Below are 17879 nucleotides of genomic sequence, written 5' to 3' on the forward strand. Positions count from 1 at the left end.
CTGCAGCCGAGTAGTCGCAGAAATGCTCCCTGGGATCACTACCGCCCTCTACCACCAGGAGGCGGGATTACTGCGAGCCTCACACAGTGCGTCTTCGCAGCAGTTTTATGATTGCTCAGCACAAGAAATACGTTACACACATACAGTTGTTTTTGATTGATTGATTGATTGATTGAGACTTTTATTAGTAGGTTGCACAGTGAAGTACATATTCTGTACAATTGACCACTAAATGGTAACACCCGAATACATTTTTCAACTTGTTTAAGTCGGGGTCCACTTAAATTGATTCATGATACAGATATATACTATCAGATATACTATCATCATAATACAGTCATCACACAAGATAATCATCAGGGTGTATACATTGAATTATTTACATTATTTACAATTCGGGGGGTGTGTGGGGGTTGGGGGTTAGGTTTGGTTGTTATCATCAGTCATCAACAATTGAGAACAGAGAAATGGATATTGAAACAGTGTAGGTCTGACTTGGTAGGATATGTACAGCAAGTAATGGACATAGAGAGAGAGAGAGAGAGATCAGAAGGCATAAGAAAAATATCTACATTTGATTGTTTACATTTGATTATTAACAAACCGGGGAGGGTGTTAGTTTAGGGTTGAAGTTGCCTGGAGGTGTACTTTTATTGCGGTTTTGAATGAGAATAGAGATTCCCTTTCTTTTATACCTGTTGGGAGCGCATTCCACATTGATGTGGCATAGAAAGAGAATGAGTTAAGACCTTTGTTAGATCGGAATCTGGGTTTAACGTGGTTAGTGGAGCTCCCCCTGGTGTTGTGGTTATGGCGGTCAGGAAGTAGTTTGACATGTACTTCGGTATCAGGGAGGTGTAGCAGATTTTATAGACTAGGCTCAGTGCAAGTTGGTTTACTCTGTCCTCCACCTTGAGCCAGCCCACTTTGGAGAAGTGGGTAGGAGTGAGGTGGGATCTGGGGTGGAGGTCTAGAAGTAATCTGACTAGCTTGTTCTGGGATGTTTGGAGTCTAGATTTGAGGGTTTTGGTGGTGCGAGGGTACCAGGAGGTGCATGCGTAATCGAAAAAGGGTTGAATGAGAATTCCCGCCAGAATCTTCATGGTGCTTTTGTTGACCAGAGAGGAGATTCTATAGAGAAATCTCGTTCGTAGGTTGACCTTTTTGATTACCTTGGTTGCCATTTTATCACAGGAAAGATTAGCCTCTAGAATGGAACCTAGGTAGGTGACCTCATCCTTCCTGGTGATAACAATGTCACCCACTTTTATAGTGAAGTCATTGACTTTCTTAAGGTTGATGTGGGACCCAAACAGGATGGATTCTGTTTTACCCAAGTGTATGGATAGCTTGTTGTCAGCGAGCCAGGTGCAAGTACGACAGAGTTCAGCACTGAGGATTTTCTCCACCTGTGACTTGTCCCCCTGTCTGATACCAGCAGTGCCGAGTCATCCGCAAACAAGAATGACTTGGCCCTGCTGGTATCAGCAGGGGAGCCAAAAAGGGGGGGTAAAGGAGACGGATTCTAGGGGCCCATGATGGAGGGGGGCCCAGAGAGGCCCCTAATGATGATGAAATTATAATACAGAAAAAATAATGACACTGTGTTGGGGGCCCTGTAAAGATTCTTTTCATGGGGCCCAAAATCCCCAGCGGCGCCCCTGGGTATCAGACAGGAACAAGTGTATTTTGTTGACAAAATACACTGTACATTATACACCTCAGCTAACTAAACTATGGAAATGTATAATATAGTTCATATAGCAATACGGTCTCACTGCATAGCAGGCCAGCAGTTAGCTGAGTCATTGCGCAATCCATGTTGAGGCTCAACTCAGTGACGTGCCTCAACTGGCTGCTGATCACCGCAAGTCTCTTCTCGGTATTTGAACGGCAAATGTGAAAATTCAGCGATTTTGAATAAAAAGAATCCAAAACTGGTGAAGTTAAATGGAAAATAACTTTATAGTGTAATCACTGGATACATATAACAATTTAAGTTTTTTTTTTTTTTTTAATTTTTTAAAAAAAAATTTTCTTTCCATGATGGCACGTGAGGCCCCGCCTCACCTGCCTCCCCTGACTGCACGTCACTGATATATATATATATATATATATATATATATATATATATATATATATATATATATATATATATATATATATATATATATATATATACATATATACATATATATATACATATATATATATATATATATATATATATATATATATATATATATGTATGTGTGGGGGAAAAAAATCACAAGACTATTTCATCTCTACAGGCCTGTTTCATGAGGGGGGGTACCCTCAATCGTCAGGAGATTTTAATGGGAGCATTCGCATACCATGGTTTATATAGGGCACAGAGTGGGTGGGTACAGGCTGGCCTAGGGGCGTGGTGATTGGTTCATGTGTTACCTAGGAGGTGTTTCCGTCTATGGCGGCATGTTGTTACAATTTCGCTGCGCTTGTTGAGGGATGACAGGTCTGGACGGTAGATAATAAACAGTTTCTCTTTCAAGCATAGGTTGCATCTTTTATTACCACTATTGTAAGGTGTGCTGGATGCAAGAATTTGCCATGTTATTGAATATTCAACATTATTGTCCACAAGGCTTCTTTCAGGAACAAAAACCTGCGAAATACCACAGAACTCAGCAAACACATTTGGGACCTCAAAGACAATAATGTTGAATATTCAATAACATGGCAAATTCTTGCATCCAGCACACCTTACAATAGTGGTAATAAAAGATGCAACCTATGCTTGAAAGAGAAACTGTTTATTATCTACCGTCCAGACCTGTCATCCCTCAACAAGCGCAGCGAAATTGTAACAACATGCCGCCATAGACGGAAACACCTCCTAGGTAACACATGAACCAATCACCACGCCCCTAGGCCAGCCTGTACCCACCCACTCTGTGCCCTATATAAACCATGGTATGCGAATGCTCCCATTAAAATCTCCTGACGATTGAGGGTACCCCCCTCATGAAACAGGCCTGTAGAGATGAAATAGTCTTGTGATTTTTTTCCCCACACATACATATATTGCGCTCTACTACGGTATCGAGCACTATTTTTTGGATAACCTTATTAAGACATATATATATATATATATATACAGCCGGCGCACGTCCAAATTTTTCTAACCCAATGCGGCCCCCGAGTCAAAAAGTTTGGGGACCCCTGATGTAAACTGTAAAAAGGTCACATATAATTATTGAATTTGATTGAAATATTTGAGTGGGCCACGGGCCATTCTGTAGTGGAAAAATTGGGCCCGAGGTTAAATAGGTTAAGAACCCCTTGTGTATCTGAAATTTTACAGATATTGTTGATGTCCATAATGAATAGAAAATAATCCATTACTGACCTCTTTGGGACGCCACATGCAATGCATAAGTGTTCTGACTTATTTGCAATGTTAGGAAAAACGGTGTTACATAATATAGAGGTTACATTTACTAGTAATGTATAATGTAAATAATTCCTTTTCCTACGTTACGCCGTTCCCGATGTGTATCATGTAATGTGGCACGCTAGTTTTGATGTGGTTGTATGTCAGCAAGACCGCATCAGAAGCTCAGCAGGTGCAATGCAGGAAGTATCCTTTTACAAGCAACAACTAGCACCAGACTAAAATGAACTTGATATCAAATAGGTAGAGGCAACATCACACAGCAAACAACAGACAACATGTAATTACACACGTCTACTGCTACTACTACTATGAGGGAATAAGGAACAGCAAATTAATGATTGAGGTGACAAGCTTGCAATTCTACAATACCCTGTTTGTGGACAAGGACACTACAGCCATCAAGTTAACTAGTGTTAACACAATTCAGTAAAAAGATTCAACAGACGTTACTGCTGGCAAACTGCCGTTGTTGAGCTAACAAACACAGCTGAAATAATGCTGGGTGCGCTCTCGCTGACGTCGCAAGTTGCTTGGCAACAAACACTGCCTTTCAATGGCACACACACACTGCTCTCATGAAACATCTCTCAACTGCATACAGGTAAAAGCCAGTAAATTAGAATATTTTGAAAAACTTGATTTATTTCAGTAATTGCATTCAAAAGGTGTAACTTGTACATTATATTTATTCATTGCACACAGACTGATGCATTCAAATGTTTATTTCATTTAATTTTGATGATTTGAAGTGGCAACAAATGAAAATCCAAAATTCCGTGTGTCACAAAATTAGAATATTACTTGAGGCTAATACAAAAAAGGGATTTTTAGAAATGTTGGCCAACTGAAAAGTATGAAAATGAAAAATATGAGCATGTACAATACTCAATACTTGGTTGGAGCTCCTTTTGCCTCAATTACTGCGTTAATGCGGCGTGGCATGGAGTCGATGAGTTTCTGGCACTGCTCAGGTGTTATGAGAGCCCAGGTTGCTCTGATAGTGGCCTTCAACTCTTCTGCGTTTTTGGGTCTGGCATTCTGCATCTTCCTTTTCACAATACCCCACAGATTTTCTATGGGGCTAAGGTCAGGGGAGTTGGCGGGCCAATTTAGAACAGAAATACCATGGTCTGTAAACCAGGCACGGGTAGATTTTGCGCTGTGTGCAGGCGCCAAGTCCTGTTGGAACTTGAAATCTCCATCTCCATAGAGCAGGTCAGCAGCAGGAAGCATGAAGTGCTCTAAAACTTGCTGGTAGACGGCTGCGTTGACCCTGGATCTCAGGAAACAGAGTGGACCGACACCAGCAGATGACATGGCACCCCAAACCATCACCCAACCATGCAAATTTTGCATTTCCTTTGGAAATCGAGGTCCCAGAGTCTGGAGGAAGACAGGAGAGGCACAGGATCCACGTTGCCTGAAGTCTAACTTAACCCCATAGAAAATCTGTGGGGTATTGTGAAAAGGAAGATGCAGAATGCCAGACCCAAAAACGCAGAAGAGTTGAAGGCCACTATTAGAGCAACCTGGGCTCTCATAACACCTGAGCAGTGCCAGAAACTCATCGACTCCATGCCACGCCGCATTAACGCAGTAATTGAGGCAAAAGGAGCTCCAACCAAGTATTGAGTATTGTACATGCTCATATTTTTCATTTTCATACTTTTCAGTTGGCCAACATTTCTAAAAATCCCTTTTTTGTATTAGCCTTAAGTAATATTCTAATTTTGTGACACACGGAATTTTGGATTTTCATTTGTTGCCACTTCAAATCATCAAAATTAAATGAAATAAACATTTGAATGCATCAGTCTGTGTGCAATGAATAAATATAATGTACAAGTTACACCTTTTGAATGCAATTACTGAAATAAATCAAGTTTTTCAAAATATTCTAATTTACTGGCTTTTACCTGTATACCATATATTTGACTTTTTTTTTTTTTTTTGCGTTTTTTTTAAAGAGCAATTCCGTTTTTTGGGTAAGGAGCGAGTAACTATAATTAATGGCTTTGTAAAAATAATATGCCGAACACTGCCTATTTGTACAAATTGCTGTTGGTTTTCTACACAACTCAAAGCCCCCCCTGTCTGACACCATACCTTTCAATTTTCCTAAACAATACACCATGGTTAATTGTCTATACCAGGGGTCGGCAACCCAAAATGTTGAAGGAGCCATATTGGACCAAAAATACAAAAACAAATCTGTCTGGAGCCGCAAAAAATTTAAAGACATACTACATACAGATAGTGTGTCATGGAATTAAGAGGACTTAAAGGAAACTAAATGACCTCAAATATAGCTACATATGAGGCATAATGATGCAATATGTACATATAGCTAGCCTAAATAGCCTGTTAGCATCGATTAGCTTGCAGTCATGCAGTGACCAAATATGTCTGATTAGCACTCCACACAAGTCAATAACATCAACAAAACTCACCTTTCATGCACAACCTTAAAAGTTTGGTGGACAAAATGAGACAGAAAAAGAAGTGGCATAAAACACGTCATAGAAAGTCGGAGAAAGTTATACATGTAAACAAACTACGGTGAGTTCAAGGACCGCCAAAATTAGTAGGACAAAACGTCGCTCGCCAAATACTCGAATCAGTGAAGCATGTTTAATATAAACAGTGTGCTTTGTAACAATTAGGGAGGTTTGTGTCATGTTTGTCCTCCTACAGAAACCATATTAAAACAAAAATAGATTTTTTTCCCCTCATCTTTTTCCATTTTTCATAAATTTTTTGAAAAAGCTCCAGAGAGCCACTAGGGCGGCGCTAAAGACGGCTCGAGAGCCGCGGGTTGCCGACCCCTGGTCTATACCTATTGACTTTCTTTCTGTCAAAGTAGCTTTAATAGTGAAGAAAGTTGCTCTACATTTACTTTAGCTCTACAACATAGAAATCCTGTCATAAAGCAACATCCAGTGGTGTGGAGGGGAAGTGCAGCTTCCTTCACATTTCCTCAACTGAAACAGTTCAATGCTAGCAACATACACACACACACACACACACACACACACACACACACACACACACACACACACACACACACACACACACACACACACATATGTTTGATGACGTGAGTCAGTCAAACTGGTCGTGTGAAAAACTGACAGAGCAGGTTGAGCGGTGTTTGAACCGGACCAGAATAGAAAACAGGTGGAAAGGAGACAAGTAGATCTTTGGACAAACACGGTAAGAGAACGTCTTTGCTATTTCATAATTTTTCGAATAACTACAATCGTATTTTGGGACTGGAAACATGTGAATTCACACACATTGTTGGGATGTTAACATCCCATTCCGATGTCATGACAACAGTCTGATTGGTTGTGATTGAGAACGTCTTTGGTTTTATTGGCGGCCTTAACGATAACGGAGGGCGTTGTGGATTGTGCAGCCCTTTGAGACATTTGTGATTTAAGGCTGTATAAATAAACTTAGATTGATTGATTGATTGAACGATCAATCACTCATAGTCCAAAAATATGTCCACTGTATCAGATGACCCCGGCCCCACCTGTCCCCAAACCTCGAGCTCGTTATGCACGCGACAGCTTAGGCTCCGCCTCTTCTCCGGACAGGTAAGTCCGTATATGTGCACTTATACACGTGTGTTTTTTTTGAAGAAGGAGAACACAGCTGAGACATTTTCGTGCCTTTCAGAGATCCGATTTGCCAGAATGCGTCAGATGGAGTTCTGCCAAGGACAGGTACAGGTGTACCGCAGGCACACACACACATGCACACACACCCACTACAACAAACTATTCAGGGATATTCTGGTGAGGAAAGTTAAACTGAAGGGACTGCTGATGCTTTCTGCCAAACTGGTTTGTAAACTGGTTTGAATTTTTATGTGAGCACGACGGTAGCAAAACAATTTGCAAATGCATGTCTCACACAGTGTCTGTCATCCGATCTGTGTGTGCATGATCAGATTTGTGTGTGTAAACAATATGTATTTCTGCATTAGGTTTGCAAGAAAAATACACTGTCCCACAAATTGCTGATCCCATTAGTATTTTTTACTGTTGTAATTGGAAGATCAAGAACTTTTAAGTACTGACGTGATTTGACATGGTTTATGATGTCTCCTTTCCCTTCAGATGAAGATCCCCCTCTTGATTCCACTGCTGAATCGCCGGATTTACAGACACTGGCGGGTGTTGCTGACATACCACCAACGGACGCAAGTGACTCTGCTCATGGCCCACCAATTGTACCCGACCCCTCGTCCCCTCCATCCATGCAAAGTATGGTCAGCAGCATTAAAAGCAGCATACCAAGTTTAGCAGGAACTGCTGACACCATTGCTAACCCTGCCGTTACTATACAAAGCTCCTCCACCTCGTCCCCTCCATCCATACAAAGCATGGACATGAGCAGCCGCACACCAAGTTTAGATGGAACTGTTAGCACCCTTGCTAACTCTGCTGTTACTACGCAGAGCTCCTCCACCTCGTCCCCTTCCTCCATACAAAGCATGGTCAGCAGCATTGCAAACCACACACCCAGTTTGGATGGAACTGCTAGCACCACTGCTAACCCTGTGGTTACTACGCAGAGCTCCTCCACCTCGTCCCCTTCCTCCATACAAAGCATGGTCAGCAGCAATGCAAACCGCACACCAAGTTTAGATGGAACTGCGAGCACCACTGCTAACCCTGCGGTTACTGCGCAAAGCTCCTCCACTTTGTCCCCTTCCTCCATACAAAGCATGGTCAGCAGCATTGCAAACCACACACCCAGTTTAGATGGAACTGCTAGCACCACTGCTAACCCTGTGGTTACTATGCAAAGCTCCTCCACCATGTCCCCTCCATCCATACAAAGCATGGTCAGCAGCATTGCGAACCGCATACCAAGTTTAGATGGAACTGCTAGCACCACTGTTAACCCTGCGGTTAATACGCAAAGCTCCTCCACCTCGTCCCTTCCATCCATACAAAGCATGGTCAGCAGCTTTGCAAACCGCACACCAAATTTAGATGGAACTGCTAGCACCACTGCTAACCCTGCGGTTACGACGGAAAGCTCCTCCACCTCGTCCCTTCCATTCATACAAAGCATGGTCAGCAGCATTGCAAACCGCACAACAAGTTTAGACGGAACTGCTAGCACCACTGCTAACCCTGCGGTTACTACGCAAAGCTCCACCACCTCGTCCCGTCCATCCATACAAAGCATGGTCAGCAGCATTGCAAACCGCAACCCAAGTTTAACTGGAACTACTAGCCCCACTTCTAACCCTGTGGTTACTACACAAAACTCCTCCACCTTGTCCCGTCCATCCATACAAAGCATGGTCAGGAGCATTGTAAACCGCATACCAAGTTTAGATGAAACTGCTAGCACCACTGTTAACCCTGCGGTTACTACGCAAAGCTCCTCCACCTTGTCCCCTCCATCCATACAAAGCATGTTCAGCAGCATTGCAAACCGCACAACAAGTTTAGCTGAAACTCTGAGCACCACTGCTAACCCTGCGGTTACTACGCAAAGCTCGTCCACCTCGTCCCGTTCATCCATACGAAGCATGGTCAGGAGCATTGCAAACCGCACACCAAATTTATCAGGAACTACTAGCACCACTGCTAACCCTGCAGTTACTACGCAAAGCTCGTCCACCTCGTACCCTCCATCCATACAAAGCATGGTCAGCAGCATTGCAAGCCGCATACCAAGTTTAGCAGGAACTGCCAGCACCATTGCCAACCCTGCCGTTACTACCGAAAGCTCCCCCAGCCTCGCTGTTAGCGCCTGGATGAGCCCGCAGACACGGCCACCTGAACCCCTCACTCCTTTGATAAGGGGTGACTCACACACTGGTAAATTAATCACTGTTTCTTTTTGTTGATTATCACTGTGGATCCAAGTTGCTTTTTCTGAATCTCTCGAATGGCTTTCGAATGGCCGTTGATTTTTCTTGAAACAGTATTAAGCGAGTAAAACTAAGAAAATATTGTATAGAAAACACATAGAAGGCACGCAATGAAGCACAACCTTAACAGCATCATAGATAAATTAGTTAGGTATGGGAAAGAATAATATAGGATGATGATAACACAGATCGTCCACCAGAAAATCTCTGGCTCAACACGGGTGTGCTGGCCCAGAACAGGCCCTTCCTAGCCCAAGACAAACAAGGGTGCTAGGGCCAGAGGACAACCAGCCCCCGAGCCAGCAAGAGACCAAAACCCAGAAGGTCAGATGGAAATCAGGAGGCCCCAACTGAGTGGGCGCAGAGCCACTCCCGTCTTCCCCAACAGACCTCACCCCCTTTCCTCGTCAGAGCCCAACATGGGTCGACCCGCCCAGAGTGCCCGAAGCTATGCGATGATTGAATTGACAAAATAACTTAACCCTTTGTGACAAATGTATTTTCCGCTTAATGTCCAGACCTTGTTCTTGACAATTGCTGGACAATCACTGTTGTCTTCCTCTGGTCCAGATGTGCTTGTTGTGGCCCCATCATCACAACCAGAGGGAGATGCTGGGCCTGCTGGACAAGGTACAGTACAGTAGGACCACATGCCATTTTCAGCTTGATTCACGTTCATACTTGCCAACCTTGAGACCTCCGATTCCGGGAGGTGTGTGGGGAGGGGGGCGTGGTTAAGAAGGGAGGAGTATATTTACAGCTAGAATTCACCAAGTCAAGTATTTCATATATATATATATATATATATATATATATATATATATATATATATATATATATATATATATATATATATATATATATATATATATATATATAAGAAATACTTGACTTTCAGTGAATTCTATATATATATATATATATATATATATATATATATATATATATATATATATATTTATTTTATTATATATATATATATAAATAAGAGAAATACTTGAATTTCAGTGTTCATTTACTTACACATATACACACACATAACACTCAACTACTCATTGTTGAGTTAAGGGTTGAATTGTCCATCCTTGTTCTGTTCTCTGTCACTATTTTTCTAACCATGCTGAACACCCTCTCTGATGATGCATTCTGCTTCGTCTCCTTGTTGTGTGCGCAGTTGTGCACTGCACTCTCTAAAAGCTGTAGATGTTATTGTCATACATGCATGCACAGTAGATGGCAGTATTGTCCTGTTTAAGAGTGTCACAACATTGCTGTTTACGGCAGACGAACTGCTTTACGGTAGACGAAAACGTGACTGTTGTTGTTGTGTGTTGTTACCGCGGTGGGAGGACGTTAATGAAACTGCCTAACAATAAACCCACATAAGAAACCGAGAACTCGTCCTCGATCATTCTACAGTTATAACGTGATTGGGCAGGCACGCTGTTTATATTGTGGGAAAGCGGACGTGAAAACAGGCTGTCGACACGTCACTCGGGTCCGCCTGAATTCCGGGAGATTTTCGGGAGAGGCGCTGAATTTCGAGAGTCTCCCGGAAAATCCGGGAGGGTTGGCAAGTATGTTCACATTACATCACTTCCCCTTTTATTCTCGCCACCACCACAGAAAAAGGGAAAGAAGGCCTCTACCTTAATATGTTGGACGGCTCGGATGATGACGTTGACTCCGATTCGTCAAATGAGGAGGAACCTTTGGAAGTTTCATCTGGACCTAACGGACAAATGACAGTTGACCTTGCACACAACCGGCTCAACAACAACAAGTACGTACAGTACATGCTGTACTTCACTCAGTACCACATTTTCCACGACTTTTGCTTACACTAATAATGTGTGTTGTGTCTGTTGTTCGTGCAGTGTCATTTCCAACCTTTCAGCAAGTGTTATACCCCCTCAGCCAGTCCCACCTGCTGTCCAATCACCAAAAATGGCAAAATATTACAAACAAAAGATTCCAAGGTACAAAACAGACACAACTTATGAATTTGTGGAGTCGTCGTTGTTGGTCCAGTTTTCAGCGCTAAGCCTTCTGCTAAATGTAAACACTTAGCAACGGACCTAAGTCCTCACTTACTTTTTACATGAATTTACATATTTATTTATCTCGATTAAGATAATTACCAGCAGATTTGCAATGCTGACCTAGCAAAGAGGCAATAATATAAGTGGTTATTATTTCTCATAGTCTCCTATTTGCCAACACAAATTACCCTTAAGGTTGCTCTCAACATACTTATGAAGGTTCTCATTCATCCAGGTCATTGTCATCTCAGGGCGTTCAATCGTTCGCAACTGGACTGCTTGGTTTGTCTTTTCCAAGACAAACCAAGCAGTCCAGTTGCGAACGATTGAACGCCCTGAAATGTTGCTCTCAACAGTTTACAAATGCTCTTAACGTGTGTTTATGTGAAGTGTTTAAGATCGACACACACTTTTCAAGCGTAAAACATACACAGAGAATGTCTGCAACCTGTGGACAACAGCGGACAACAAGGAAGCCTTTGGTGGTGTTTCTTTCTGTAATTATAATTAATTGTTAATATTATTAGTTATATATAGTAAGTCGGACACGTTTCCAGTGAGGGTTGGACTCCGCCAAGGCTGCCCTTTGTCACCGATTCTGTTCATAACTTTTATGGACAGAATTTCTAGGCGCAGTCAAGGCGTTGAGGGGATCCGGTTTGGTGGCTGCAGGATTAGGTCTCTGCTTTTTGCAGATGATGTGGTCCTGATGGCTTCATCTGGCCAGGATCTTCAGCTCTCACTGGATCGGTTCGCAGCCGAGTGTGAAGCGACTGGGATGAGAATCAGCACCTCCGAGTCCGAGTCCATGGTTCTCGCCCGGAAAAGGGTGGATTGCCATCTCCGGGTTGGGGGGGAGATCTTGCCCCAAGTGGAGGAGTTCAAGTACCTCGGAGTCGTGTTCACGAGTGAGGGAAGAGTGGATCGTGAGATCGACAGGCGGATCAGTGCGGCGTCTTCAGTAATGCGGACGCTGTATCGATCCGTTGTGGTGAAGAAGGAGCCGAGCCGGAAGGCAAAGCTCTCAATTTACCGGTCGATATACGTTCCCATCCTCACCTATGGTCATGAGCTTTGGGTTATGACCGAAAGGACAAGATCACGGGTACAAGCGGCCGAAATGAGTTTCCTCCGCCGGGTGGCGGGGCTCTCCCTTAGAGAGAGGGTGAGAAACTCTGCCATCCGGGAGGAGCTCAAAGTAAAGCCGCTGCTCCTCCACATCGAGAGGAGCCAGATGAGGCGGTTCGGGCATCTGGTCGGGATGCCACCCGAACGCCTCCCTCGGGAGGTGTTTCGGGCACGTCCGACCGGTAGGAGGCCACGGGGAAGACCCAGGACACGTTGGGAAGACTATGTCTCCCGGCTGGCCTGGGAACGCCTCGGGGTCCCACAGGAAGAGCTGGACGAAGTGGCTGGGGAGAGGGAAGTCTGGGATTCCCTGCTTAGGCTGCTGCCCCCGCGACCCGATCTCGGATAAGCGGAAGAAGATGGATGGATGGATTAGTTATCAATGATCAAAACATTACAAAAATTTGACAATGATCTCTAAGTTTGTTTTTTTATTGCAGTCGAGTGTCTACTTTTAACTGACCGGTTAAATAAAACAAGTAAAACATCACTATTTAAACATTTTGGTTGAATTACTGCGCATTTGGAGGTTAAGGTTACAAGGGACACTTAAAACATTGATAACAAATTCATAAAATCACAAGGTGATTCAACATTATTGAAGTATCAAAACATCACAACGCTTGCCGCAACTTTCTGAAAAAGTTGCTGCAAATTCAGGCATCTTAGGTCTCGATCATCACAAAAAAAGCCCACGAAATCCTGGAGGGACGGCCTAATGAGGACAGGCATTGTGAAAGATGGACAAATGAGACCTTTTGTGAAGTTGTGTTGTTGTCATGCAGCCTTGCAACGATTCGAGTGTCCAGAACGAAAGGACAAGGCCCACACTCCATTCCACAAAGTGGTGTGGCCCGAGCAAGCTGGCTGGAGACATGGAAAGGCTTCAGGTATTTTCATCGTCCTTTTTTGTCTTGACAGATAAAATAAACATACAATAAACAGATGTCTTGGTTTTTTTTTTAGACATTATGTATTTTGGGGGACATTTGATGGACAGTTGATGTCACTGCAGAAAAAACGAAAAGTAAGTCCGTCCTCTTTCGTGTATGTGTGTGTGTGTGTGTGTGTGTGTGTGTGTGTGTGTGTGTGTGTTAGTAATAGTTGCGTTTTCTTAAACAGGACTATTTCAGCGAGATCCTCTTCCACGTGTCCAGTATCACTAACATAAAGAAACTAGACAAGAGAAGGTTCTCGGTTTACTTCAAAAAGAAACATTATGACTTCATGGCTCCCAGTGATGGTAAGATACTGCTCTCTACTCTACCACTCTTTCCAATTTTCTGTTGTTTTGTACCATGATAATATTGGTTGACTGATATTATTGGCCGATATTGACATATAAACTGTATTCCGGATCATATCGTTATACGTTTTTTCCTGACGATAATGATGTAATCTGTTATGGTCGGGTCTAGGGATGTCCGATAATGGCTTTTTGCCGATATCCGATATTCCGATATTGACCAAACCCTTAATTACCGATACCGATATCAACCGATACCGATATCAACCGATATATACAGTCGTGGAATTAACACATTATTATGCCTAATTTGGACAACCAGGTGTGGTGAAGATAAGGTCCTTTTAAAAAAAATTAAATAAATAAAATAAGATAAATAAATTTAAAAAAAATTCTTGAATAAAAAAGAAAGTAAAACAATATAAAAACAGTTACATAGAAACTAGTAATTAATGAAAATTGTCATGACTTGGTCCTGGGGTTTAGTTTTTCTAGAAGGCAACGGAAAGTTGGCTCGGGCGAGACGGGAATGTAAGTACATGATTTATTTAATATATCAAAAAAAAGTACAAACGAAAAGCGCGCACAGTGGCGGAGAACAAACTATGAAACCAAAAGACTATAGCATTAATAAACAAAAACTTACTTGGCTTGGACAAAAATAGCAGCATGAAGGATGGACATGAAAACAAGTGTCAGGAATGTACAGAGGATAAATGTGAGATGTCGCCAGAACGACAAACTGAAAACAATGAACTTAAATACTATAGACATGATTAGTGAAAGCAGGTGCGTGACTCAAAACGTGAAACAGGTGCGTGACGTGACAGGTGAAAACTAATGGTTGCTATGGTGACAAAACAAAACAAAAGTGCACAAAAAGTCCAAAAACAAAACCGAACATGACTAAAACAAAACATGATCACACAGACATGACAAAAATGAGTAAAATTAACTGTTAAAGGTTAGTACTATTAGTGGACCAGCAGCACCATACTTGCCAACCCTCCCGGATTTTCCGGGAGACTCCCGAAATTCAGCGCCTCTCCCGAAAACCTCCCGGGACAGATTTTCTCCCGAAAATCTCCCGAAATTCAAGCGGCGCTGGAGGCCAAGCCCCCTCCAGCTCCATGCGGACCTGAGTGACGTGTCGACAGCGGCCTAGCCTGTTCTCACGTCCTCTTTCCCACAATATAAACAGCGTGCCTGCCCAATCACGTTATAACTGTAGAATGATCGAGGGCGAGTTCTTGGTTTCTTATGTGGGTTTATTGTTAGGCAGTTTCATTAACGTCCTCCCAGCGCGGTAACAGCAGTCACGTTTTTGTCTACCGTAAAGTAGTTTGTCTGCCGTAAACAGCAATGTTGTGACACTCTTAAACAGGACAATACTGCCATCTACTGCACATGCGTATGTGACAATAACATCTGCGGCTTTTAGAGAGTGCAGTGCACAACTGCTATACTATATATACAGGTAAAAGCCAGTAAATTAGAATATTTTGAAAAACTTGATTTATTTCAGTAATTGCATTCAAAAGGTGTAACTTGTACATTATATTTATTCATTGCACACAGACTGATGCATTCAAATGTTTATTTCATTTAATTTTGATGATTTGAAGTGGCAACAAATGAAAATCCAAAATTCCGTGTGTCACAAAATTAGAATATTACTTAAGGCTAATACAAAAAAGGGATTTTTAGAAATGTTGGCCAACTGAAAAGTATGAAAATGAAAAATATGAGCATGTACAATACTCAATACTTGGTTGGAGCTCCTTTTGCCTCAATTACTGCGTTAATGCGGCGTGGCATGGAGTCGATGAGTTTCTGGCACTGCTCAGGTGTTATGAGAGCCCAGGTTGCTCTGATAGTGGCCTTCAACTCTTCTGCGTTTTGGGGTCTGGCATTCTGCATCTTCCTTTTCACAATACCCCACAGATTTTCTATGGGGCTAAGGTCAGGGGAGTTGGCGGGCCAATTTAGAACAGAAATACCATGGTCCGTAAACCAGGCACGGGTAGATTTTGCGCTGTGTGTAGGCGCCAAGTCCTGTTGGAACTTGAAATCTCCATCTCCATAGAGCAGGTCAGCAGCAGGAAGCATGAAGTGCTCTAAAACTTGCTGGTAGACGGCTGCGTTGACCCTGGATCTCAGGAAACAGAGTGGACCGACACCAGCAGATGACATGGCACCCACTCTATTGGGGCTCCAGTACTATGGAATGCCCTCCCGGTAACAATTAGATGCTACCTCAGTAGAAGCATTTAAGTCCCATCTTAAAACTCATTTGTATACTCTAGCCTTTAAATAGCCCCCCTGTTAGACCAGTTGATCTGCCGTTTCTTTTCTTTTCTCCTCTGCTCCCCTTTTCCTTGAGGGGGGGGGGGGGGGGGGGGGGCACAGGTCCGGTGGCCATGGATGAAGTGCTGGCTGTCCAGAGTCGGGACCCGGGGTGGACCGCTCGCCTGTGCATCGGCTGGGAACATCTCTGCGCTGCTGACCCGTCTCCGCTCGGGATGGTGTCCTGCTGGCCCCACTATGGACTGGACTCTTACTATTATGTTGGATCCACTATGGACTGGACTCTCACAATATTATGTCAGACCCACTCGACATCCATTGCTTTCGGTCTCCCCTAGAGGGGGGGGGGGGTTACCCACATATGCGGTCCTCTCCAAGGTTTCTCATAGTCATTCACATCGACGTCCCACTGGGGTGAGTTTTTCCTTGCCCGTGTGTGGGCTTTGTGCCGAGGATGTCGTTGTGGCTTGTGCAGCCCTTTGAGACACTTGTGATTTAGGGCTATATAAATAAAGATTGATTGATTGATTGATTGATTTATAGCGGCAACATGATCACGAGCTTGTGTGACAATGTTGACATGATCGACTGATCAGCTGCTTCCTCATTTCCTTGCTCGTAAAACTTTATTGTCGATTATAAATCATGCCTCTCACCTGGAAAATAGAAGGACGAGGACGTATTCCGACAAATTGGTACACTTTGACAGCCAATTTAGACACGGGATGGCGAAAACAACACAAAAGGACGCTTGGTTCCACCCCCCTTTTCTTCGCTAGGATTATGAGTAATTTTTCATCTAAACAGCAATACATGAACATCCTAGCAGTCGGCATCTTAATGACTGCAGACCTTGTACAGTAAGTGATGTTTTATTAAGTTTATTGGCTCTCGCAAAGTCTGCAGTGAGTACTAATCAGTGATGTAATTGGGAAAAATTCCATCCATCCATTTTCTACCGCTTATTCCCTTTGGGGTCGCGGGGGCGCTGGAGCCTATCTCAGCTACAATCGGGCGGAAGGCGGGGTACACCCTGGACAAGTCGCCACCTCATCGCAGGGCCAACACAGATAGACAGACAACATTCACACTCACATTCACACACTAGGGCCAATTTAGTGTTGCCAATCAACCTATCCCCAGGTGCATGTCTTTGGAAGTGGGAGGAAGCCGGAGTACACGGAGGGAACCCACGCAGTCACGGGGAGAACATGCAAACTCCACACAGAAAGATTCCGAGCCTGGGATTGAACCCAAGACTACTCAGGACCTTCGTATTGTGAGGCAGACGCACTAACCCCTCTTCCACCGTGCTGCCCTTGGGAAAAATTAATTAATTAAATGAATACACCGCGCATGCCTACAATGAGCATAGATGTGTGTTTATCCAACTGGGCTCAGGCCGGAAGCTGTCTGGGTCTGGTGAAGAGGTAGCGCGTGGAACGATCGATAGTTTCTCCTGTGTTGTGTTGGATTCTGTCATTTGACTTCAATACAGAAATATTTCTTCCCGTTGGTTTGTGTCACAGATATTCAAGAAGGTTGGGTCCAGTCTCTCTTGGCGTCTCGGGGTCAACCGAGTCCCGCTGCACCGGAACTGCACGGGCCGATCAACATCAAAGATATAAAAAGCCGGAACTACGCTGCCGTCTGCGGTCATGACTTCTGGGTTTACCCCGACAAAGATCGTTTCCAGCTAGGCCTGGCTTCCTACAGCATTCCTCTGAACTTGGCATCAGTCACGGCGACCGGAAAACACTCATTTTCAATGACCACGCCCTTCAAGACCATACAGTACTGACCCGTTTGTCCTCCTTT

At 43.5% G+C, this 17879-nt stretch overlaps 1 protein-coding gene across 1 annotated transcript in view; it reads left to right on the forward strand.

Moving 5' to 3' along the window:
• The first annotated feature begins 6557 nt into the window (after positions 1 to 6557).
• The window catches only part of LOC133607820 (arf-GAP with Rho-GAP domain, ANK repeat and PH domain-containing protein 1), a 29590-nt gene continuing 18268 nt past the window's right edge, over positions 6558 to 17879 (forward strand). Inside the window, exons 1-11 of the mRNA XM_061962797.2 lie at positions 6558 to 6649; positions 6959 to 7038; positions 7121 to 7167; positions 7564 to 9285; positions 9909 to 9968; positions 10965 to 11121; positions 11216 to 11317; positions 13294 to 13398; positions 13475 to 13535; positions 13631 to 13751; positions 17591 to 17855. Of these exons, the coding sequence (XP_061818781.2) occupies positions 6959 to 7038; positions 7121 to 7167; positions 7564 to 9285; positions 9909 to 9968; positions 10965 to 11121; positions 11216 to 11317; positions 13294 to 13398; positions 13475 to 13535; positions 13631 to 13751; positions 17591 to 17855 (2720 nt within the window). The 5' untranslated portion in view covers positions 6558 to 6649. The remainder of the gene's footprint in view (positions 6650 to 6958; positions 7039 to 7120; positions 7168 to 7563; positions 9286 to 9908; positions 9969 to 10964; positions 11122 to 11215; positions 11318 to 13293; positions 13399 to 13474; positions 13536 to 13630; positions 13752 to 17590; positions 17856 to 17879) is intronic.

The sequence above is a fragment of the Nerophis lumbriciformis genome, linkage group LG09 (genome assembly GCF_033978685.3).
Source record: "Nerophis lumbriciformis linkage group LG09, RoL_Nlum_v2.1, whole genome shotgun sequence".
Taxonomy (NCBI): domain Eukaryota; kingdom Metazoa; phylum Chordata; class Actinopteri; order Syngnathiformes; family Syngnathidae; genus Nerophis; species Nerophis lumbriciformis.